Genomic DNA, 27,250 nt, shown 5'->3' on the forward strand with positions numbered 1-27,250 from the left:
GTTTCCGGGTTCGAGTCCCTGCCTAGGTATGGGTGTTCTTTGTGGCTGTTGTTTCATCAGTTTCATCTAAAAGCCACTCATCCTCACGATTAGCCAAAAGTGGCAGAAAAGCGACGTAAAAATACAAGTACAATTGCTCATTTTGTACGATGTACCACGAGAAAAAATTCCCCGGTCTCCGAGGAGGAGTGGTGATCATCTCGCGTTACGAAGCTAGATGTCCCAGTTTCAAGCCCTCTTTAAGGCACTCGTGTATCATTGTATTTGTCCCATTCATTCTCATTGTCACGATTAACCCAAGAGGTAGAATAGCGACGCGAACAGAAATGGAAAGAAAATCTAGAGTACATTTGAATTTCCTTAGGCAAAAATTTTAAGTTGATTTGTGTTGGTCAGTCCTTCAAGTAAAACGCAAGGTCATGATAATAGGCGGCTGGGTAGAATTGCGCTGGTACCACACATGCGAAAAGCAAAGCGAGAGCGGGACAAAAGTTGCTGGTTCCCGCGCGCTGTGTGGCAACGTCAACCTGGCTGCGTTGCCTAGTTCGAGCATCAGACCGACCTCTCTCCGTGGCACTTTTGTGTTATACTTGATGTTTCGAGCAAATACTGTTTGTATCACATGGATTACAAAGACCAACTCCACAACGAGATCTTTCATTCTCTTAGGGAGAAATCACACCGAAGAGACACGCGGCACGCGACATGCGACATGCTGCAAGAGACACGTGTCGCTTGCAAGCGAACATAGTTATCAATTGAACCTTTCGAACTGAAGAAACATGTCAAGCTGCACGTGTGTCACGTCACTCGCTTGTCGCTCGGAATGTCGCCTCAGTTTGTTGTTCGCGTATGCGCAAAAAATACGTCACCCCAACGAGCTATTTTAAGAGAGCCCAACCGGAGCCTTACAACATGTTTGAACCTCTGATTTGTTGATATAATAAAGTATCGATATGTACAATGTTTTAAGATTTAAACACAACTTTCTTTTCGCTTTATCAGGTTTTTGATGCAGTTACCGCTTCGTCAATATTTGTCAACAATTCTACACGTAATCCAACTACGTATTATTACTCTTTTTGATTATGCCAGAATTTATTTATCAATATTTAAATTGATAGGTACATGTTAATTCATGCATAAAATCTTAAATAGTACTGGAAAGGCATTTACGAGGAAAATTCTTGGGCTAAGGGCATTGACTTAAAGAAAATAATAATAATACCGGGACATGGTTTCACGAAGTTTGAGAACCATTTCTCTAGTGTTTAGGTCTTCGCTTTATACAGGCTGGAAAGTCTAGCGTATACAGTTTGAGACCAGTGCATATTATTTCTCCGTTTCTCATGCACAACATGCCTCTCCCGAGTTTCAATAACTTGCACAAATTTTAAAACGCGATTTGCATGTACTAACAATGACTCTCGTTACGTTTTTTTTTTTTTTCGGGTGACTAATAAACTGATCGGTATCGTCATGCGAACTGAGCAAAGAAACAAGTGTCGCTTGCCTCGTGTCGCGTGCACCTTGTCTGTTCGGTGTGAAACTCTCGTGTCGCGTGTCTCTTCGGTGCGAATTCTCCAAAACCTCCGAACACATGGGGTTGTGATCAGACGTGGCAAGCCCGACCCTGTGGCCGAGTGGTTAGCACATCGCGCTGCGACGCCAAGGGTCCCGGGTTCGAATCCCGGTCGGGTATGGTTGTTTGTGAATGTCCATTTTCATCCATTTCATCATTTCATCACTCATCCCCATCTTCGCAAATTAGCCAAGAGGCACAAAACGCGAAGTAAAATAAACTAAATCAATCAATCAAATCAGACGTGGCAACAGCGCGAACTTCTGCCACCCGCCTAATTTCATGGCCATGCTTTTAGTTTATCTGTTATGATTAGACCTCGGATTTTTAGGTTCTAAAAAATGTGCTTTTAGGTTCCTAAAATAGGCACTAAAAATCCTAAAATAGGTTCTAAAAAGCCCAAAATAGGTTCTAAAAACCTTAAATTAGGCTTAAATTAGGCTCGAAAAAACTTGAATTAGGCACGAAAAATCCTGAAATAGGTTGCAAGAAGACTTAATTTGGTACAAAATTCCTGAAAAATACTGATTAGATACAATCGTTAAAAACAAAATTTCACAAGAACAGTAATAACCAAATATTAATTTTCTAAACAAATTTTCATTTCTTTATATCATTTTCAAAAATATCTACAAATATAATACTGCACTTGTGCTGTTAGAGAGTATTACTTGTTGGTATGAAAAATGAATTAAGTACTTATAATTTGCTTCAAAATATCAGGGTGGCTACTCACTTGGAATTCCTTGAATTCCGAGAATTATGCGTGAATTATTTGCTTTGGAAATTATTCATGAATTTTTGCAAGACATAAAAAAGGTACAACCGGATGTTTTCTCCAGTCCCATTTTTCCTCCGTAGCCGTGAAAAATTGCAACTTTTATTAATCCAAATCCCATTAAATGTATACATGCCCTGAGGAAAGATTCTGTCAGTTTAGATTTTATTTTATTTCTTTAGGAAGAAGAAGAAAGTTACATGGAAAATAAAACAAAATTTTCTCAATCCGTTAACTTTGTTAGTGTCTTTTGCAGAACAATCTATCTGACAGACGGAAGATTATTACAAAATCAGGGACGTCGTTAGGGGGGGCACGCGGGGGCACTGGCCCCGGCAAACGTCCACGTGGCCCCGGGAAACTCTTCTGTATTTTCTGGAAATTTTACTTTGATGACAAATATTGCAAAATAATTCTTCAGTAAATTTTGCTTGCAGTTTGAAACACTTCTTCAATTTTCAGTAGCACGAACCCAAGCAAGGCATTTGTTTCTTATTTCCCTGTTTCTTGCTTGTTGAAGACAAACAGATGTATTGGGAGGGGATGCAATTAATGGTTTTGTGGTCCGCCCCGGTCAGGGAAGTCTGAGACCTATTGAAAATGCACTTTTCCTTCCTGTTACACACCAGATCCAGGATCCCCACAAAACCCGCACTTTCTCTTCATCTGGCCCTGCAATGGCACCATGGGCGCCGAAAGGACAACACAAACAGGAAGATTTAGCTACGGGTGGCTAGAACTTTCTGGGTTAATTATTTTATGGTTCAGAAAGGATATCCCCATGCGTTTCAAATTCCAAGAACAGAATTCTATTGCGTGTTCCTTTTTCGGCGCAGGAATGAATGACATAACGGTTCTTCTCACATGCACTCAACTCTCCTGCTAATGACCTGCCATGCAAACGAGGGGAAAGGCCACTTTCTGAAAATTCGGAGAAACATCGAAGCGGTCGGTTCATCTGTTGATTTGGTGGATAGTTGATACCTGTCAGACAGTTTGAAGTAGGATTTGTGGTCCGAGCGGTGGAAAACTTCTGTAAACGCGAGAAGATAGCATCACGAAGTGTTTGTGATCTCGTTTTCCTACATCGCGAGTAAAATGTCAAATGAGAAGCTGCCAGATTGTCTTCCTCTGGAGACAATGGATCAGGATCGGCCAAAAATCCAACATATTGGCATTCTAAAATAGAGTCTCACTAACACGCAAGATCCTGGGTTCGACTCCCAGGGTGGTTGATCTCATGTATAATGAAGAATAAACCACGTTTTATTAAGCAATTTTTTTATAGCCGTCTGCATGCTCTATAAGTATTATGTTACAAAATTTGTATATCTTTCTGACTTTCTGTGATTTTTCTTCATTTAGCCTCCACCTGCAAATGAGGAAGCTGCTGCTGCTTAGGTGGCAAGGTTGATTAGACATACAAATATAATTAATCCTTTGTCATACAGCGAATAATAGTTATATAATATAATCATGAGTTATGGAGAAGCAAATTACTTCTCAAGCATTTTCTGTTTCTATTTGTTGTGCTGTGGTTAACAATGTGCACTATGATGCCAGGGGTCCTGGGTTCGAATCCCGGACTGGGCGTGTGTGTTCTATATGATGGTCCTCTCATCAATTTCACATCACTCATTGTCATCTTCATCTTCACGATTAGCTAAAAAGTGTCAGAAAAGCAAAGTAAAATAATCCAAATCAATCATTTATATATTTCTATATTACGCCGCTTTTCTACCTCTTGGGTTAAATGCGACGATGAGGATGAATGATGAGCCGAAGGAATGGCGATGGGACAGACATGATACAACCACACCTGTCCAATGTCCGAACCTTGAACCTCTGGTTTCGTAGCGTGTTATACTCAGTGGAATTCTTAGGAATAAAAACTGTAAAAGTAGAGTGAAAAGAAGCTTAGTTGTACGATGCATAAAAAGCCATGTTTAGTTCTTCTAAAACCTTCCAATTATCGAGTTCGTGTTTTAAGTCCACTGTATGCACAGTAAGGCTAATCGGGGATCCGAACCACTATTTGCCTCCACCGGGTATCGAACCCGGGACCCCTTGATTACAAGGCTGCGACGCTACCACTGCGTCATCGAGGAGGCCGAGAATAACTTACAATTAGTCAGTAAAATTAATATAGAGGGACAAGGCCTGCGAAGAGTTCTTTCATTCGGTTACGCGTAGTCATCTCATCGAGTCCCATAGTTTCCCATATCGCTTTCAAGTATTTCCCAAATTGTCCTCACGATGTTGGAACAGCACAGAAATTTTGGAACTAATACAAGCAGGCACATACCCAGGGAAGGGGCTCGGGGGCTGCAGTTCTATTACGATATCCTACAAATATCTGAATTTAATAATGTGTAGTAGTAATTAAATTTACTTCATTACTAGGATTAAACATCTTGTATATGGTAAATTGCAATATACCATATATAAATTCATCTTCAGCGCATTTACTCCTCCCCCCAACCTTTTCGTCTTTAGATGGTGGCTGCGGATAAGGGATAAGCCCCTTCCGAAATCAAATTCTGGCTACCGGCCTGACCACCAGCGATCGAACCTTGAACCTTTCGATTGATTGATTAATTGAACTGGTATTATAAGTCCACTTTATACACAGTAAGGCTAATCGGGACTGGACCTACAGTTTAAAGTGAGATAGTGCTTAACGCGGTCGCCTTGAACTAAGTGATAGCGGATTCGATTCCGGTATGAACTGTATACACGAGATGCCTAGCTTGAAATCATTACGCACACATTTCATATTTGCACTGTTGCCAATACTTGTAAACCTGGTTCCAGCACTTTATATCTAAAACCACGGAAAAGGATTTTATCTACTTCTCAACTTTCTTCCAGCAAATTTGCAAATCTAAAGACTAATAACATTGTTCTTGGTGTATCAGCCATTAAGCTAATGAGTTCATTCTGCATTTAGTTTCCCAAATAATGGCTGTGGATTTCGCGAGAGTATATCCGTAGACTTTTGGGGGCTACAGAAGAAAATGATGTTCCTTTCAAATTTTTATTGATTGATTGAGTTAGTGTTTTAAGTCCACTTTATACACAGTAATGCTAATTGGGACTGGTTCTACAGTGTAAAGTGGGATCCGAACCACTATGAGCATCCACCGGGTATCGAACCCGGAACCCCTTGATGACAAGGCGACGATGCTACCATGCGCCACCGAGGAGGCCCTTGTTTCTTTTCTTTACAAGACTATATATATACATACATATATAATATAATGTATGTATACAGTATAGGCCTATATGGTGTATACATAGTTTGTTAATTTATAATAGTTTGATAGAAAAAATCTTACGGTTGGGCCCCCCCAAACTGATCAACCTAGCTACGTCCCTGTACAAAATAATATATCTTGAAGTTGATTAGGTAAATTTTTTAGTACATTGGAATCATACAAACCCTTTACATTGTTAATATTTTTGTGTGTGGAAGGGAGGGTGAGAGTCAATAATACGTAAGTTTGGAATAGAGAAAACATCTGCTTGTATCCTTGAATTTTTGGAAAGTTCGCCTTGAAAACCAGGAATTATACTTGAATTTTTTCATGGCCCTATTGACCACCAAGAAATCCTTTTGCGTTTAGTGTTGTCCACGGGACGAGACGGGACAGGCTTTTAAAAATTCGAGACGAGACGAGATTGACCATGTGTCATGACATGAGACAAACAAACGAGACGAGACAGCATTTCCACGAGACTTCCACGAGACGAGACAGGCCAAAGTCTCGTCTCGTGGGCAACACTATTTGCGTTATCCACACTCAAACTCCACCTCTTGTCTGTGAAGATCATTTCATGTGCTGAAAATTATCTTTCAACAGAAACATAGTCAGTAGTGCGATTGTAATCAAGGGGTTCCGGGTTCGACACCCGGTGGAGGCACATAGCGGTTCGGATCCCACTTTATTAAACTGTAGGTCCAGTCCCGATTAGCCTTACTGTGCATAAAGTGGAATTAAAACACCAAATCAATCAATCAATTAAAGCAAATTTGAATGCTGAAACATTACTTCGCAAGGCGTGAATGCCAAAAAGGACCAAACTGACACGAGAGTGAGCAAGGCTGCACAGATCAGAAGTTTGCACTTGGGACTGTGCAGGCAGTAGAGACGATTGAGTGCCAAAACTGAGAATGGGGAGGAGGGGGGACAAGAAGTTTTCTTTATCTTAATAGTTAAGGCTTAGCATTAAAAGTCTATAGTGCGGGGGTAAAAAGTAGGGGGGAAACTGCCCCCTTTCACCGCCACTGTGTGCAGGTAACAGTGCGTCAGACATTTTGTTTTGTTTAGAGCTTTGTACTTGGAGGGAGAGAAATCGTCAGGAAACATGATTCAAACATGCCAGTCAAACCTAGTAAATACCTCTGGAAAATCTAAAAAAATGTTTAATTTCGGCACATAAACCTAAACTAGGTTCTAACAAGCAAAATAGGTTATTTTAGGCACTATAAAACTTCATCAGTTGTGTCGTTTTTTAATGAAACGCTGATATAACTTGTTATTTCTTATTTGCCTGCAAAGGAAAGAAATAGGTTAAAAACCTAAAATCAGAGGTCTAGTTATCATTTGTTGGTTTCAAGAAGTCTAGTTCCACTTATCACGTGTAGGCGGCATTGCGGCAGCGTGACGTCATCGAAGCAGCAGCAATTCTTACAGGTTTCTCATGTGTAATGTCATGATTCTAGAGTTCACTTCCTGCTTCCGATCACTCGTCAGTGAAAGTGGGGTTCCCCAGATGGCTAGACGTGTCCAACACGTGTGAGGGATGACAGGCACGTAATTTCTGGTGGTGGTAAAATTGTCCGGTTTATAGTTTAGTTAATCAGTAACGTTATTATTTTTGTATCATTAGTTGTAGATGTGTTTGTATTTTGGCTTTTCTGCCACTTTTAGCTAACAGCGATGATGATTGTTTGATTAACTTAGTTTATTTTACGCTGCCTTTCTTCCACGTTTGACTAATCGCGACGATGAGTATGAATGGATGCAGGGGACAATCACAAACATACGTGGACGACAATCCACAGAGGATTATACTGGTTGTGGGTCCAGACGCCAGAGCCTCGTTGACCTGCAACATTGCATTTACCGGGGTGTACTACTACGTGGAAGTGATGTTGACATCTGGTGGCTTCTCAAGAGCACCCCTCACACCCTAGGATGAGTGATGATATGTCGAAATTGATGAAGGGACACTCATAAAGAACACCCATGCTCACACCGGGACTCGAATCCAGGAATTTCTATGGCGAGACTGAAAGTTCTCGGCCACCGAGCCGACGGTGGGGCCGTCGACCCACTGTACCCCCTCGAGAATCACGTCGATTTTTTTTTAATCGACAGATTTCAACGTTTTACGTAATATAAAAGTGGTTCCAGCGTTAGAAAACCACAAATAACTGAGATATTTGATCGCAAAGTATGACCGGCGTAAGCACAAGAAACTCCTATTCCGGACTACTTTCACTCATTTTTCCCGTAAAACATTCCCAAACAGCAACAAAACTAACACTCCTGGCGTAACAAAAACGTGAAATCACTATCGGTACCAAGTATGGCCCTTCTAACTTAACAACCATTTCCAATACGAACGATAATTCATAATTTTTGAAGGTACTAAGAAAACAACGTGAAATCACTATTGTGACCAAACCTGGCCCTCCTAACCTAACAGCTATTTCCAATGCGAACAAAAATATATAATTTTAAAAGTATTAACCTTAAAACATGCACTTTCTGCTACGTGGTTGCAGGGGCGAAATGTGTCAATTGGCAGACGAATCGCACATTTTCATTGATAGCACTTACCACACTAAAAAAAGCATGCCCACCTTCCAAACAAATTCCGGGGCATTACCATCTCACATGACGGTCTCACTTATTGCACAGCACTTTAGCAACCGTGTGTTCTGACGTCACTGGGCCTACGTTGTTATGTTAGGCTAGCTAGGTTTAGTACTCTTAGCCTAAATAATAATTTCTCATTGTATTTATGCTAATGCTACCTAACCTAACAGGCCTAACCTAACCTCGTAGGCATTCATCGTCTACCGAAATATCGTCTGCAGTAAATCTCGCGCTCCCTGACGTAACACCAGGATTGCCAACCTTCAATCTCAGATATTTCCAACACGGCTCCAAGTTACAAAACACAAACAACGTAACAACATGTTCCTTCATATCACATGCAGACGGCAACGATGAAAATGACGTCATAGATAATCCCATCAAAAAACTCCCATTACTCCACTATAATACATCTCCTAAAGCTAAAAACAACACAAATCGTTCGTATAGAACATAATCTTCATAAATGACACAAAAATCATCACCTTATCGCGGGGGTACGGAAGGTCGACGGTACCCCGACTGTTATAGAGATATAATTTTAGATGGGGGAGGGAGAAGAATTGGATAGGAATCCCGTGTGAACGAATCAATGAATTTAAATACACTGCTGGCAGAAATTACTGGCGTAATTAATCAACCAGTAGAGATGCTCATTAGGTGTTACGAAATTATTTGATGGAATATTACTACATAGATAGATTCACGTGGAGATATCAATTGCTTTGTTAGTTGATTTAATCATTATTACTCTCAGAGAGTGTTTATAATTTACTGATTCCATATTCATTAGGGCTACAAGACGTCCTCTTTTTTTCCGAGCATGTTCTACATTTTAGACTTACGTCCGGGGTCTGGAAGAAATTTGAAATAGTATATCTTAAATAACCTAGATTTTGGTCAACACATTACTTGAATGAAGAAAAAGCATCAGTGGAGAAACAGAAAATCAAAGGGAATTTTGAGAAAATAATGACGCGTGGGAAAGTATGCGATATCAACTTGAATTTTAAAAAAAATATATAAAAAAGTCCCAATCCTGACTTCGCGAAATGACTTTGCTTTCAGAAGCAATGCCTTTACGTTGCTTTCCTTCCAAAAGTTTTATTTGAATCCACAGATTAAGACGTGAATGCATAAAACGTTTAAAAGATTTAAAATAAATTCCCTCAAAATTTAATGATTCTTCATTCGCCATGTTGATGAGCGACACTGTTTATGGGAAGACCAAGCAAGCTAAATGGTGGGTTCGAATATGGACACGTAAGATTCCGGGGTCGGGGCCCGGTCTGAGATCTTTTTCCTCTGCCAAAAGAGGTAGGAATGCTACTAAAAATAAGATAGGCATTTTAGACTTTTGATATATGCAGATACGGCGATTAGAGGGGCATGGTGGGCAGTTGCCCACCCACGTTTTGCCCCCGCACTATGGCCTCTTAGTCTAACAAGAAAATGTAGACTCTTCCTGGCCCCAGTTTTGGCACCCAATCGCCGCTACTGGATATATGAACTAGTGTTGCCCACGAGACGAGACTTTGGCTTGTCTCGTCTCGTGGAAATGCTGTGAAATGCTGTCTCTTCTCGAAAATATTCGTTTGTCTCGGGACACATGATCAATCTCGTCTCGTCCCGTGGGCAACACTAATATGAACATATGAAAGTGTTTATTGACATAATATTTTAAAGTTATAAAATTTATAATTTATCACCCTGTGTCTCATTCAACAATTTAAGGTTTCATACGACCTGTAACTTCTTCCTTAAAGCGTTTTAAGCAATGTTACATCACTTTATGGTAAGAATAATCCAAAATAAAGCGTAAAAAGTACGCCTTGTATGAAATTATATATAATTGAACTTCCGACATACTGATGGTCAAGCTTAAAGGGTGCCAAAAAATGAAAGTAACATGACTTAGGCGTATATCCAATTTACGTTCTTGTGTGAACTTTGATGAAACTAAACATCATTTTAAGTTCTAGAGCTAAACTCATCTAATGCAACTATAAGCAGTAGAATAAACAATTTGAATAAATTATTTTTTGAATGTGTTGAATAAAAAAATGTAAAATTCAGAACTATTACTTTTAAGAATTATTTCGCTTGTGTGTAAATATGATCTAGCTTACCTGCAGATGCGGGTTGAGATTATTTGGGTCTCTGTTTTCCATATCCATGACCGTGTTTCCCATAGAGAAATATTGACGGACTTTTTCCTGTAAAATAAAACGTAAAGCATTACTATCAGCTCGGAAAGTGAAATTATTTCATTATTTGGTTGCCCATTTGGAACAATTTATATCTGCATATTGACCATCAAAATGAAATCTAGGGTATTAGAGTAAAATAACTGTAGAATGGGAGCAGAAAATGTATACTCTGAGAAAGGGAATTAACATTTTAAAATTAAAATGATCAACATTCATCAAAAATACAAAAAAAGGTTGGAACTTAAAAGCAACGTTTTTTCATTTGTTGTCACAGTAAGGACACCACCACTTTAAACTGTAGGTCCAGTCCCGATTACCTTTCTGTGCATAAAGTGGACTTAAAACAACAATTCAATCAATCTAAAAGTATTCACGTGTTACGTTATGGTTTGAGGGAAAATAAAAAGAATATACCTGTCTAGCCATCTGTCATTATTTTCTGCAGTATTTAAAGTACTCTTTATGCGTTTTACTCGACCTAGGGATTTTGTTGTTAATGATTTCGTTATAGTCTGAGGTAAGAAGTGTCCGGCCAGGGGAGGGGCTATATCTTAAAATGTCTTGTGTGTGTGTGTGTGTGTGTGTGTGTGTGTAATATGCTATAGTTGAAATGTTCTTATTAAGTGTTAGATTTTATTTAATTCTTGCTTTCTCTTAATAATAATCATTAAGATTTTATACATATATTAGTTTTGCATTCATGAATTATGTTTATTTCGTATATGTTGCTACAAGACCCGTACCCAGGATTTCTTTTAAAGATGGCGGGGGTAGATTTGATTTGATTTATTTTACTTGGCTTCTTGTGCCACTATTGGCTAATTTGCGAAGATGGGGATGAGTGATGATATGATGAAATTGATGAATAGACATCACAAACGTCCATACCCAAGCCAGGATTCTAACCCGGGACCCCTGGCGTCGCAGCGCGATGTGCTAACCACTCCGTTACGGAAGCCGACGGGGGGGGGGGGGGGAGGGGGTAGATTCGAAAATGTGGGACAAAGAGAAGATGAGAAAATCTGGGAGGTTCATTGAATTACGTTATTTTTCATTGCTTTTCTGCCAAGTTTGTCAAATAGCGACTATGAGGATGAGCGATGATATATATGATGAAATTGATGAAGGAACACTAAGAACACCTATGCCCAGGCAGGGAATCGGTTTTGAGAAATCTAACTCGGAATACCTTTTTTCGTAGCACGCTGTGCTAACCACTCCTCCATGGAGGCCGGTTGATGTCTCATGATTTTTGTTGTATAGATAGGCAGGCGTCACAACTTCTGAAGCAGAAGTATGTAGTGTGCAACATTTGATAATTTTAGTTTTACAACCATTGATGTAAGGCTACCGAATGTCAGGATCCATCCCTGTCCCGGCTTTTTTTCGAACTGCAGTTGTGATGATCATCAAAGAAAATGACGAATTTTTTATTTTCGTAGTTTTTGATAGCTTTACATTTTAATATTTCATACTTCTAAAAGGGGGGGGGGCATGGCCCTCATGGCCCCTCCCCTGGGTACGGGCCTGTGTCCGGCTACTTTTGTGAAGATTCAGCGAAGATGAAAGTTCACATCACAGAGGTAAACTCACAAAATAATCCGAAACAAGTGTACAGTCACGAACACTTCTGGGTTTTAATGTCTCCATTGAAGGTGAGTGGCGTTGTTACAAGCGTTCGTGACTGTACATATAATCGACGCCAGCCTTCTAGGTTAATATTGATTTTTGAAACTGCTCGTTAAATTCTTCATACTTCTTTGATGTTATTTTGTTACCTCTCATGCTACGCATTTTTTATGAACTCGTGTTATTGATCTCATCCAGGCCCGTAGCCAGGCATTCTTAGTAGGGGGGGCGAAGTCAATCCTAGAAGGGGCAAATTTTTAATATATTGTATTGCATTGGCACATATAGCAGGGTACACAGGGGCACTTGCCCCCTCCTTCAAAAGTGATAAGTGACAAGAAAGGGATGATATCTTGAAACTCCAACGAAAAAACAATTTCGAGCAACATCAAATAACAATATTTCGATAATGACTTTTCGGACTACCAAAGAATACAAAGATAAAGTTTAACATAAATAGACTAATGTGGACTGTATCTACTTTATACGTATTTACAGGTCAATAATGTGACGATTAATATGTACCAACAGCTTTTGGCTTCTCTGCAGAACTGATTAAAAAAATCCTTTATAAATCGTGCTTCACAATGTTTCCCTCTAGTTTCCAGTATGCAAGATTTTTACGCACAAAGCAATCTAACGATTATCCAACAACACAATTGTCTTGTGTTATGCAAGAAAAATCGAATTAATTAAATAATAATGGTTACATATTATCCACACTTTGATGAATTGTGTAAAAATTTGTAATACTTCTTTGTAGGCCTACTTGCTAAAACATTAAAACATGGGTCCCTTATACTCCACCACGAATTCTATTTGCTTCAAATGAAACTCTCTTGCATCACTACAGACAATGTTTGCCTACTGGTTACGTTAATCATTTTGCAAAATATTGTGTTGTTGAAATACATGTGTTTGACACCCGACAAACAAATACGAATCCCTTGATTGATCAATGACTTCTTGGATTACAGTGTCATCAATCATTAATATTTCATATCAAGTTTTATAGAGGGAAATGTTGTATCCTCTTTACATTATGAAAAAAAATACCTTCCTTAATGACTATGGTACGAAATCGAACGATATTAGGGGCCTCCTTCGCCTTACCCCATTTCCGCGGCACGAGGTCTCTGGACCGCTTATCGCCACCAATTTTTGAGCAGAAGCGTACAAACCCCAAATATCGGGGTTTCTTTTATGCTGATACTGATTTCTGCCACTCACAGAATGACTTAAGATGTATGAATAAAATTAGTAGAGTCCACTCCACAGCAGAAGAGTTGACATAATTATTTGTCAAAAAATTAGGTTGTGCCTGAGGTACTTTAACAGACAACGTCTGCTACAGACACAATGTAATATTATAAATACAATAAAATAAATATTAAAAAAATTAAGAGATTTTCAATTGTATTTATTTCACTGTAGCTTTTTTTCTACTTCTCATTTTCTTGAACTTCTATTCATAGGGTGCCGCCTGATAACACCGACAACTTTTACAGCGTGTACAGGACATCAACACAAGCAACTTTTCTCAGTCACTATTTGCTCGTCTAATTCTTCTTTCGATGTTACAAGAAATCGAAATATGGCATCTTCTGTCCTTAATGTATGCAATCCCATTGATAGCTTCGCAGTTGCAAATGTCATTTATTTCTATACTGCCGTTTAAAATTCTGAGAGCAATGGAAACGATATCATGCAAACAGCCAGGGTTAAAACTTAACTTTCTCTTTATAAAATGGATATCATAACTACACGCCTATGTTGCTTATCATATTTGATGCGTTTGCGTAGAGAAATGATTCATAAGATTTGAAATTGATATTTACACTCCATAAGATGCTTAGTGTAACCTGTATCAAACTACAAATTGTATTGCTTTCTAACCGAAATAATAAATGTAAAACACTATCACATTTTCATCGTGTTTGATAATAATTTGAGCCAGTAAGCTGTCCTACATCTTTCACTAGCCGACCTCCATGGTGGGATGTTTACATAACACACTACGAAGCCATGGGTTCCAGGTTCGAGCCTGGGCATGAGTGTTCTTTGTGAGCAGAGGCGAAACCACAATTTTTTATCTGTAGAGGGGGTCAAGTACCAGGACAAATGTGCCAATAATAATAATAGTAATATAGTGCTGGTAGTGGTAGTAATAATAGCATTAAAAGACGATATTATCGTCGTAAATCATGCAAAGGGGGCAGAAGTTGGTGCTAAAGCATTTGTGTTTGAACAAATTATTTCAAATATTTTTTCAACACGTTCAATTTCATATTAGCTAATAATGGAAAACAAGAACACAAACTGTATTTTTGAAAGACAGAATATGCATGACGAACATTATTCTTTTTGTACATTTTACACATATGCAACATAGAGCGACGTAAAATGAGAAATACATATGCAACATGTTAACGCTAAATTGTGTTTGTGTACGTACTCAAAGTTTCTTTAAAATATATATATTATTTAAATACATTACATGATCAATTCATCCACCAAATCGTCTCTCAAATGTTCATGCATTTAAGCAGCAACAATCTGAAGTATATATATATCTGGCCTTACTTCTCTCTCGGGTAATTTAAAATGCATTACAGAAAAGAATCATTGGGATCGAAGCGAGCAGGAAAATCTTTAGATCCAAATATTTGCAAACTGAAAACAATATTGATTTAATAGAACGCAGATAATTCCACGGGGGTGCCATGGCATTCTCTTTAACATTTCTTTTTTATTTAGATCGTTTTGTCCCCCAGGGCTGACTCCTCCCCAGCTATGGCTCTGAACTTGCACTATAAGAATAGCAGATATTGAAATTGCGAGCGAAGCGAGCAAGAAAATTTTACGAAATGTACTTTTTATTTGAATAAAATTTGAAATCGAGGGGGCAATTGCCCCTCTGTGCCCCCTGAAAGTGCCTTTAGCCGTCTGGAAGAAAAATGCAAGAAACACTAGAAAACTAATTCCATCTTGAGTATCCATTTGTCCTGCTATTCTTAGATTCTGCTAGTCATGTTTCTTTACTTCAATGTTTGCCCCCCCTAGATTGAACTTCAGTCCAATGCCTATGCCCCCCGCCCCTCTGTAGTTGCAGCACTGTTTGTGAGTGTCTCTTCATCAATTTCACGTCATCACTCATTGTCACGATTAGCTAGATGTGGCAGAAAAGCAACGCTAAATTCTAACTGTTCTAGATACTGAAAATTGCGAAAACATTTCCCGAAGCCTGAATCTGGAAGAGAATTTTCCCCCCATCCTGATAGGACATTATACAGAATCCCACACACCTTCATAAATCACAAAATCAATAACTGTCTTTATGTTACTAAAGTAATACAGGATATAATTGTAAAGATTAGTGAGAATTCCAGGTAGGAATATGTTCTGAATTTTTCACAGGGGGGGCAAAGCAGGCTCTCAGGGGGGGCAGTTGCCCCCTGCCCCCCCTCTAGCTACGGGCCTGATCTCATCTCTTTCTACTAACAATGGTCACGAACAATTGTTTATGTAGGTAATCCAAAACCGTACAAGGACGATTTCTACATTGTGGCAGGTAATTTATGTAGTTATAATAACGATTTATAGAAACAATATCGTAGCCTCCCAGATGGCGTAGTGGTAGCGTCGTCGCCTTGTAATCAAGGGCTCCTGGGTTCGATACCCGGTGGAGGCACATAGTGGTTCGGATCCCACTTCAAACTGTAGGTCCAGTCCCGATTAGCCTTACTGTAAATAAAGTGGAATTCAAACAGCAACACAATCAATCAAACAATATCGTAACACACTATCAAGGTATCCGAATGGAACCATATTCCGATAAGTATTTTCTGCTACTATGGCTTGTGAAGACTAAAGGCTGTAAAAAAAGAGGGCCGATTCTTTGTAGCTTTTGCTTTAATATGTAAAGAAAAACTCACATTTAGATGAATTCTAAACCTCTCTGGTATCTCTGAAATGATTTGACAATGGCTCATCATTGTCGTCGAATCGGTCTAATTACTGAGTTAGCCTAGCCTATACCTTGGAAGTGTTCCCAATTCCCATCCCAATCTCATACTTCTGAACAGAATGTTCCCTCTTAGGTTTTCTAAAAATATTCAATTGTGTTTCGTGGAATAGTTAATGGAAACGCTTCATGCAGAAAAAGAATGGTCTAATGGAGCTGTTTGGTGCGAGCGATTCCAGGTTCTCTATGAACCACAAAATTTTTGTTTTGACTCCTCTTTTCGCATGCCGATGACCTTTTTGAGACATAGTACAATCGTTTGAATTGTTGAATTCAAGTCCACTTTATTCACAGATAGGCTAATCGGGCCTGGACCTACAGTTTAAAGTGGGATCCTAACTACTGTGAAATATGCATAATATGTGCATTCGTCTCACTTAGTACTGTTTCAATTCACTTCTTTATACGGCATTGTTGTCAAAGATGCAGTTGGACCGACATTATTCTTCTGTTTTTAGGTAAAGTTTTTCGTGTAATTAATCTTTTATTCTTCTTAATGAGGATGAAAACTTTTCTAATAAGTTTACAAGACCTTAAAATGAGTGCATCAAAAATGCCGTGTATAAAATTAGTTATTAAATTCGTTAAAGTTGAGCTAATGACCCCTTCCTTTTCCAAATTTAGATATGCTTCGTCATCAGGGAATCACTATATTTGCGCCACAGCTGATAGTAGTTATTTTGTGACGCGTTTGGGTTTTCTTTAGTACCAAGGGAAAGCACTGTGCACACATTTAATTTTCACTAGAAATCATTTGCCAAAAGTAGAATCGAAAAATGTCACACCGGGCTGAAGTCTTCTGATGTAAAATCAATAGACTGGTAAGTTTTACTTCTCTTCTTACGCTCTAGTTGCCAATTTATGTTTCCTGTTTTATAGGACAGAAACGGATGAGACAAGACTCTGCCAAGTGCCATCTCGATCCCTACTCTGCCCTCTGTTTATTTGGAGTGCATATTTTATTGTTCATTTCCCAACATACAGCTGCACAACGCGCTACGACGCCACGGGTTCGAATCCCGGCCTGGGCATCGGTGTTCTTTGTGTCCCTTCATAAACTTCATCATATCGTCACCTGATCTTCGCGATTAGCCAACAGTGGCAGAAAAGCGAATTAAAGTAGACCAAATCAATCGATCAATGAACAATGAGAAACTGAAGATTCGGGTGTGAAAATATCTCGAAGTAAGCCTTAAAGCTTTTCTTCACATCAAGCCGAGATTATGCCCACAAAAACGAAGAAAATGGGCAGTATTTGCCAGTGAATACTTGAACCGAGAACTGCTCTCTCTGCCCCTGAATAGACGCTGGCGCCTCGAATGCAAAATGAGGCTCGCGTGTCATCTTGTTACCCAAAGGGGATGCGCCTTCCTGACATACGTCGTATCTTCCTTGAGCTTGGATATTGACTGATGTCAAGAAACCCGAAGAAGATTATTTTTTAATAATAAAGTTTCAAAGTGGACAGAATAAAATATATATATAGTTCAACGTTCCTGGCACTGAAAACTGCATGCTCGTGTATCGGGGCAGAGCAGCGAGAAGAAACCTGGCAGAATTTTGTCTCGTATCATGTCTGAGGAGCCGACCTGCGTAGCAGAGTGATTATCACAGCGCCGCAACGCCATATAATCAGTCATCTTCATCGCGATTAAACAAAAGTGACATAAATGCGACGCTAAATAATAAATCAAAATCAGATCGTGGGTGAAGCGGTCTACCTTGTTCTCGGCCTTGACTCCGGTGGAAAATGCATGTCTCGTGCTGAGTCTCGTCTCGATGTAGAAACACCCTTTTCGCTCTCTTCTCGGTCTCGATTTTACAGAGGTGTCTCTCGTTCTAGTCTCGTTTCGACAAGTCTTGAAGGATCTAGCCAAGACTCCGCTCATAGCGAGTTTTAAAAGGCCCGAACTGTACTCATCTTGAACTTCTCTTCCGAGAGAGATCAAGTTTACTCTGCCCACTTCCCCTTTCCCCCATTCGGAGTCCTTGCACCCATGCAATACAGCTAGTAACGTTATCATCTGCCTTTACCGGAGGTACGTACACTGGGTTTATTGTTGCAAGTGATCGCACTCGTACAAAACCTGGTAGACTTCAAAGGAAAACTGGGAACAAGCAAGGAATTCCATTGGAGATTATTTCACGTTACACTGAATTTGCATAGCTTTGACTGCGATTCTTATCTACTTAACGGTCTTCGCGTCACGTGCTTCTTGTTGTTAACGAAAACACGAGTTCACGTTCATTTAACTCGTGCAGAAATATATTTCCAAATATAGTTGCAAAAGATGTAGTCTAACTTTTTAGGATGTGTCTGGTGCGGGTTAAAGACCATCTTGCCCTCTCGAGGATGTGAGGGCAATTCGCTCCCCTGCTCCCTCGGTCCCGTCGTTCCTGGCTATAGGTCTTTTCTACTCTTACGGCGGTGGAGGTACATAGTGGTTCGGATCCCACTTTAACATCCATACCCAGACCGGAATTCGAACCCGGGACCCTTGACATTGTAGCGCGCTGTGCTAACCACTCCACCACGGGATAAATTACAAGAAATACAAATGCATAGGTTTCTGAATCTTGACAGCTACAAATGAGTTATCGGCACTCAACGAGAAAGGTCGTCAATTACTAATTAAAAGTAAAACCATTTATATAATTTGCTGGCTTACCAATACTGATTGATTTATTGCTATCCACTTGATCATATGACGTTGCACCATGACTTGGAATAGGAAACTTACATTTAACAAATTTGAGCACATTAAACAACAAATATAAAAATAGTAACAAATATTGATAATAGAAGAAAGTTACCTTTTTAATTAAAATCTTAATCTACATAGAGAAATGTACACACGTATATAAGTCTATTTTCGCGGTTCTCCCCGAATACATAGTGATAACGATGTTTCCTTCTAATGAAGGGGTCCTTAGTTCGATCACCCGTGGAGTCGCACAGTGGTTCGGTTCCTATTTCAAACTGTTAGTTCCAATTAGACTACCTGAGCACAAATTGGACTTACAGAACAAACTTTGATACTATTTCAACTTACAGTTAGTGGAATAAGACATGCAATTTTAAGGAACTCTATATCGATTAATGGGTTAAAGACCTTAGCCCTTGCCAAAATTGTAAATAAGTCGCTGTTGTATACATTACCTGGCATTCCTTAATAGAAAATAATTTGATCTTTCTATAGATAGGTCAATACACTAGACTCGACTTGTCGGACTGCTGTGATCTGCAATTCCATTCTATCGAGAGAATACCTCTTGTCACGAAATTATTGGACGCTGACAATAGTTCAATTTAGCATTTGAATGGAATGCTTAACAATTGGGCGAATGTCATTGATTTGCCTGCTGACATTGTGAAATGGGAGAAATTGAGCATTTAAACATCGATCTCGCTGGATATTGACTAGCTCTGGCGCATGCTTCACGGTAACTATATAACGATAAAATCTTGCTAATTATCAGGTAAATCAATTAATCATCGTAATAAGCAATAATATGCATTGGATTGTTGCTGTTCACCGGGACTTGGACGGCAGAGAGCGAAGGACTAGCCTGTTTCCCGAGAGAAGAGGCCGAGCCTCGGGTAAAGAAATATAAAAATACAACTTTGTTACCAATGGTCAGATTCAACTGAAATTAAAGACAGCCCAGCAGCAGATTATCATCGACGAAATCCCCAAAGCAGAATTTGATAGGAGATAAATTAAGCCCGATATTAAAGGTTAAAGAGCTAGACTGGATAACAATAGCTACAGACTGCCTGGCACTGTCTTCGGAACGAACGTGCAGGTTACAATGGGCCTGGTCTTTGGCTAACCTCTACTCGAGGTGCTGCTCGAAAAGGGTCAAAGAACTCCAAATATACGGGCGAAGATAGCAGGACAAGAGGCTACGACTTGATGACAATTTAGCAACGCTTGGACAGAGAGGGTACCGTAACAGACCTTTTGAATAGCAAATAAATAGACGCGCAGAGAAGCGGAAGACACCAGTTTTTACTCAGATTTTTCTTCGGCGTGTTATCGTGCACAATCTTTCGCGAACCACCCGCGTAAAGTATCCGCTTTGTGTGTCGCACCGTTCCGTGTTGTGTTATTTCGCACGTGTCAGTGTACTATCAATATGGAGTAGAGACAGAGAAAGGCCCTGCTGGGGGGCGTCTGACCCAGTTGCCACCTTGAAGATGCGGAGATCCTATCTTATCGCCCGGAAGCCATCTATTGACCACGCCGCAAACATCCACGACTTCACCACGAGGACTTCAGTCAGAGCCGACAAAGGTAAGCCGGAATGGACGTGAAAATGGATAAGCTTCGTTCGCCCCGTCGTGACATCCAATGAACTCGCTAATTACGTAAACATTATCAAGACATTGCTTATTACGGTGATTAAATTGCATCAACTATCATTTTAACATGTAAAACCGTACAGCGTTCAATTATCCATTCATCCAAAGTATTTAACATTCAGATTGTACGACGCTATAAATTGTCAATATAATTATATATCAGTGATCCTTGTTAACCTCAAAATTAACAATATATAGATTAACATTCATTCAACAACAACAACTTAAAAGGAGTAGTGTTTTGTCGTACAGGTGAAGCTCCGACCGGAACATGTTTTTCCCGGAAATGCAAAAGTAAATGTCAAATTAAGAACAGTTTAAATTAATGTAGCTAACTTTAAACATGCCGCCGAACTATTATTGTATTAATTACTCATGTCTATTGGATTGCCGAGAAATGAATGCGAGTGTGACTGTGAGAATGAAAGGGGCAATGATGTAATGTTTATGCATGTGCTCTATTATAGAAATTACAGTGTATATATATAGAACTAACCCTGTGGTGTGATTTGTTCTACCCTATGTAATCTCTTGGGCTCCAACTGATGACACTTACCCTGGGACAAAAGGTAAATAGGTTATTAATGATTGCCTTTTGTTTATTTGTTTAATTGTTTTGTGGGTTTGACATTACCATTGTAATGTAGAACCAGAGTGACGTCAGGCACGTTAAATAAGTAGACGTCGAGCCAGTTAAAAGATGGCGCCCGAACATTGTGACATGTAGGTTCGACGAGTAATCCCGAACATGGCGACATGTAGGTTCGATGTGTAATTCCGAACATTGTGACATGTAGGTTCGACGAGTAATCCCGAACATGGCGACATGTAGGTTCGATGTGTAATCCCGAACATGATGACATGTATGTTCGATGAGTAATACCGAACAAGTGACATGTATATTCGACGAGTAAGCCCGAACATTCGACGTGTAGGTCCGAGTAGGCCCGAATATTAAATAAGTGTCGATAGAAGGATGGAAGTTATTAATAGTCGCAAAAATGAGTTTATTGTGCCGTAATTATTCAGTTATAGAGCTATGTGCCTACATGCCTTCGACAGGAACCAAGAGATTGATAGAGGTAGAAAATCAAATATTAATCACTTATTGCAGTTAAAAAGATACCACGCAGGACGCCTAGAGTATGAAGCGTTTAGTTCTTTGTGTTGCTATAATCAGTAATTTTCTAGTTTAGAGTATTTAAGTGTATTTACGCATAGTTAGCATGTGAATTGAGTATTTAATTGTTTGTGCAATATATATAGTGGGCGTGAAGTAACAATGGTTAAAGTAATTTACATAGCGAGAGATTTTGGATTTTTATGCGGCGATAAGGATAAAGCATCGATCAAGGATGGTAAGGGGGGAGACGTAAAACCCCGTAGGGTCTATTTATGAAAAAGAAAAGAGAAATTTATATCTCGCTGCGTGAACGCATCGAATCCAAGGAAGAAGAGAGAGAGAATAACGACCGAGGAGAAGGGTGATGGAGAGAATAACTCGACAAAGGAAGAATATTGAAGAAATGGACAATCCAAAGGAAGGAGAGGAAGTGACGTTACTGGAAGGCGACCAGGGAGGAGAAAGCAACCGTGCTCCGGAGAATACCGTTATCCCTGAAAGTGAGCAGCCAACGGCAGTGTTACCAACCCAAGGCACCATGGATGTTCAAGCGATAATGGCGCTCTTCACTACGATGATGAAGCAACATGAAGAAGGGAAAGAACGTCGAAAAGAGGAGAAAGAAAAGAAGAAAAAATTGGAAGAAGAAGAGAAGGAGAAGAAGAGAAAATTGGAAGAAGAAGAGAAAGAAAGGAAGAAAAAAATGGAAGAAGAAGAGAAAGAAAGGAAGAGAAAATTGGAAGAAGAAGAGAAGGAGAAGAAGAGAAAATTGGAAGAAGAAGAGAAGGAGAAGAAACGAAAATTGGAAGAAGAAGAGAAGGAGAAGAAGAGAAAATTGGAAGAAGAAGAGAAGGAAAGGCGAAAAGAATTGCGAAGAAGAGAGAAAAAACAACAATACCGAGAGATGATGGATCAGTTTCTACAAGCATTAAAAAAGAATGATGAGAAAATAGAAAAGGCCCAAGAAGAGTGTGTTGAAAGACATCGTGATAACTCGAAAGACATTGAGAACCTGGATAAAACAGTGGAAACTGAAGACAGGCAGATCCATGAACACCTGGCACACTGGGAGAGAAGATAGAAGAAAAGAAGAATGACGTGGAGAAGAGAATGGAAGAGGAATTCCGAATGGTTGATCGTCGACTTTCAGCGGATTCCAGAATGGTGGAAGAAAGATTTGGCCAAATCCAGGAAACGATGACGAATATGGGGGAAAGAGTAGAGGAGAATAACACTACAGCAGAGGGCCGAATGGAACGAATTGAAAGAAGAGTGGACGACAATCAAACTGCGACAGCGAATCAACTCCAGCAATTAGAAGATACGTTTAATGGTAGACAATCCACGCTATCAAATCAAGTACAAAGGATGGAGAGAGCGACTTTAGATCGGCGACAAGATGTGGCCCGGCTACAGTTAGACGCCCGGGGAGAATGCCTACTCACACCACCTGACAGATTACGTCACGAAGAGGAGACACGAAGGGGGGCGTGCCCAGAAAACAGCCTTTTCGGGTCGGCCCAGCAAGCACCAACCAGCCGTGACGTTAGCCAGCGGGAAAACAGCTGTATAAGGATACCGGCCGAGCAACTCAGTGTTTCCAACTCGGGAAATTCGCAACGCGGGATTTTTTCGAAAGTCGGTCTGGAGAATTTCGAGACTTTCGATCCAGACAAAAAAGAAACTAGAGTAAGGAAACAAAAGACAAGAAGAAACCAGAAACAAAGCAGAGTCGGAGAAGAAATAAAGGAAAGCTATCTAGTATTTGTAAAAAGCCACCACTTAAGCTCACAAATCAACAAGAAGATAAGCAAGTTTTTTCATCTTTATGAAGGACCATTCCTTTGCGAAGAAGAAATTAGTAATAATATTTTAAAATTAAGAAACTGTAAACAAGGAAAGGAAATTACCCCACAGCACACAGATAACCTCAAAAAATGGAACTGTTCTCAAGAAAAGAGGGAGATGTGGCTTCAACAACTAGAAAAAACCTAGAGTATTGAACATCGAATGAGCCTTTAAACTTGTAAATTATTCCGCATACTAGTGTAAATAAGTTAACACAATTATGATATTATTATTCTTATTAATATTCAAAAAACTGAGAACTTATATATATATATATATCTATATACATATCAATATCTGAGCATATATCATGTTATGTTTATGCCAACATTAATAACGTATTATTTATATTCTTATTACCCAGAATAGATATTATTTAGTAAAGAAACATGTATTTTAAAAGGTTTGAATTGATGATAAGAAATATTTTATGTAATAACTCAATAATTCTGAACTATATCTCAAAGAGTGAATTTTCATCATAACTTAGAGTGTGAATGTAGTAAGTTTACATATGTATATGCATACATAATAGGATAATTCTCGTAAGTGTTAGCAAGGTGTTTGTTAAATGATCAATGTTACAGAGTCAAGAACTGAAAATGAATGTTGAGTAATCCTGCAATTTTATGTTTGGTTAATATTAAAGGTAATGATGTAAAATTAATTGAAAAGTGCAATTTAGTCTATAGAGAAAGACAACTATATATTCCAGGGTTCGAGTCCCTATTCGAGCGCCTGTGTGTAACAATTAGGCAAGATTTAACGTTAATTATTAATTGTGTTTTGATGAATTTCTCCTTCGCATATAATCTTAAGCTCAGAAAAAATTCATGTGTAAGGAGAGGGGAATGTTATAACGATAAAATCTTGCTAATTATCAGGTAAATCAATTAATCATCGTAATAAGCAATAATATGCATTGGATTGTTGCTGTTCACCGGGACTTGGACGGCAGAGAGCGAAGGACTAGCCTGTTTCCCGAGAGAAGAGGCCGAGCCTCGGGTAAAGAAATATAAAAATACAACTTTGTTACCAATGGTCAGATTCAACTGAAATTAAAGACAGCCCAGCAGCAGATTATCATCGACGAAATCCCCAAAGCAGAATTTGATAGGAGATAAATTAAGCCCGATATTAAAGGTTAAAGAGCTAGACTGGATAACAATAGCTACAGACTGCCTGGCACTGTCTTCGGAACGAACGTGCAGGTTACAATGGGCCTGGTCTTTGGCTAACCTCTACTCGAGGTGCTGCTCGAAAAGGGTCAAAGAACTCCAAATATACGGGCGAAGATAGCAGGACAAGAGGCTACGACTTGATGACAATTTAGCAACGCTTGGACAGAGAGGGTACCGTAACAGACCTTTTGAATAGCAAATAAATAGACGCGCAGAGAAGCGGAAGACACCAGTTTTTACTCAGATTTTTCTTCGGCGTGTTATCGTGCACAATCTTTCGCGAACCACCCGCGTAAAGTATCCGCTTTGTGTGTCGCACCGTTCCGTGTTGTGTTATTTCGCACGTGTCAGTGTACTATCAATATGGAGTAGAGACAGAGAAAGGCCCTGCTGGGGGGCGTCTGACCCAGTTGCCACCTTGAAGATGCGGAGATCCTATCTTATCGCCCGGAAGCCATCTATTGACCACGCCGCAAACATCCACGACTTCACCACGAGGACTTCAGTCAGAGCCGACAAAGGTAAGCCGGAATGGACGTGAAAATGGATAAGCTTCGTTCGCCCCGTCGTGACATCCAATGAACTCGCTAATTACGTAAACATTATCAAGACATTGCTTATTACGGTGATTAAATTGCATCAACTATCATTTTAACATGTAAAACCGTACAGCGTTCAATTATCCATTCATCCAAAGTATTTAACATTCAGATTGTACGACGCTATAAATTGTCAATATAATTATATATCAGTGATCCTTGTTAACCTCAAAATTAACAATATATAGATTAACATTCATTCAACAACAACAACTTAAAAGGAGTAGTGTTTTGTCGTACAGGTGAAGCTCCGACCGGAACATGTTTTTCCCGGAAATGCAAAAGTAAATGTCAAATTAAGAACAGTTTAAATAATGTAGCTAACTTTAAACATGCCGCCGAACTATTATTGTATTAATTACTCATGTCTATTGGATTGCCGAGAAATGAATGCGAGTGTGACTGTGAGAATGAAAGGGGCAATGATGTAATGTTTATGCATGTGCTCTATTATAGAAATTACAGTGTATATATATAGAACTAACCCTGTGGTGTGATTTGTTCTACCCTATGTAATCTCTTGGGCTCCAACTGATGGCACTTACCCTGGGACAAAAGGTAAATAGGTTATTAATGATTGCCTTTTGTTTATTTGTTTAATTGTTTTGTGGGTTTGACATTACCATTGTAATGTAGAACCAGAGTGACGTCAGGCACGTTAAATAAGTAGACGTCGAGCCAGTTAAAACTAATTCTTTAACATGATTGCGTTAGTTCTATTATGTCGTACGGTCTGTCATGTTATTTCGAAATTCAAGACCTGCGCTCCATTTGAAAGGGGGACTGCAGGGAAATTTCCTCCCTTCTGAATTCTCTTTCCCAAAACTCTACATTTTTAAATTCATTCCGATAATCAAGGACGTATTTACGGAGCGGCGGCTCCTTCCCCAAACTTACCAAGTACTAAAATTAAATAATGAAAATATATTTGTTTATCATTTATTGTATAATCGATGGTTGTAATTTCCTCTGAATTTATTGAAAGGCCAGGATTGGAATCATATGGCTTTGAAGGACAGACAGTACCAAAGATTTATGCATGCAGACTACTATTTATGATAATATGCATAAATATTAATCAGGAACTTTACTTTTCTCCAATTGGATATAACATCCTTTGTTGTTTTTCAATACATATTCAATTCTTAATCTATTTGGCATTAATTTCTTTGTCAGGGCCCTTGTTTAAATAGAAATTATGTCGATCTTAACTACAGGTAAATTAGATTAGATAGTGAATACGTGCTATCTATTCTTATACCGTATTTTTACCTAATCGTGTAATAATAACAATATACTATTACCGTAATTTATGTATATATTTTAATTGGTATTCATATATTTCAATATAATTACAATGAAATTATTGGAATCATTATTATTATCATTATTATTATTATTACTGAGACACTTGGTTCAGATTTCTCCTCCCCGAAATATATTTCTAGATACGTACCTGCCGATAATGTATACTATAATAATTATAATAATAATAAAAAATAATGGATTATTTCAAGTGCTGAGCGCCGGACCCTGTGGCCGAGTGGTTAGCACATCGCGCTGCGACGCCAAGGGTCCCGCGTTCAAATCCCGCTCAGGCTTGGTTGTTTGTGAATGTCCATTCATCAATTTCATCATTTCATCACTCATCCCCATCTTCGCAAATTAGCCAAGAGGCACAAAACGCGAAGTAAAATAAACTAAATCAATCAATCAAGTGCTGAGCACAGTATAAAACCTAAACCTAATACAGCAGTAAGTCAAGTAAAAAAGTACGAAATTACAAGGATAACATATTAGTCCAGGGGCATACGAATATGTCAATATTTCTATTGTCCGTGGGTTTTTGAATGAAGGGAATATATGACTACCGGTAATATGTTGTTAGCAGTGGCGTGCGGTGCTGAATCAGGCAGGGGAACATGTGACCTGCACTTGCCCCCTCCCCTCCCATACCTGTCGTAATATGATACAGTAAACCAAGTAAAATTCAACCCTTGTTGAAATGAACCAAATAAACAT

The 27,250-nt window shown here is 39.1% G+C and overlaps 1 protein-coding gene across 1 annotated transcript in view; it reads right to left on the minus strand.

The window, feature by feature from the left end:
* Positions 1–27,250, minus strand: part of LOC145980795 (caveolin-1-like) — a 115,591-nt gene that overhangs the window by 10,928 nt on the left and 77,413 nt on the right. Inside the window, exon 2 of the mRNA XM_083113885.1 lies at positions 10,378–10,464. Coding sequence (XP_082970011.1) covers positions 10,378–10,440 — 63 coding nt within the window. The 5' untranslated portion in view covers positions 10,441–10,464. The remainder of the gene's footprint in view (positions 1–10,377; positions 10,465–27,250) is intronic.

Source organism: Lepisma saccharinum, chromosome 2 (genome assembly GCF_977018435.1).
Source record: "Lepisma saccharinum chromosome 2, izLepSacc3.1, whole genome shotgun sequence".
Lineage (NCBI taxonomy): Eukaryota > Metazoa > Arthropoda > Insecta > Zygentoma > Lepismatidae > Lepisma > Lepisma saccharinum.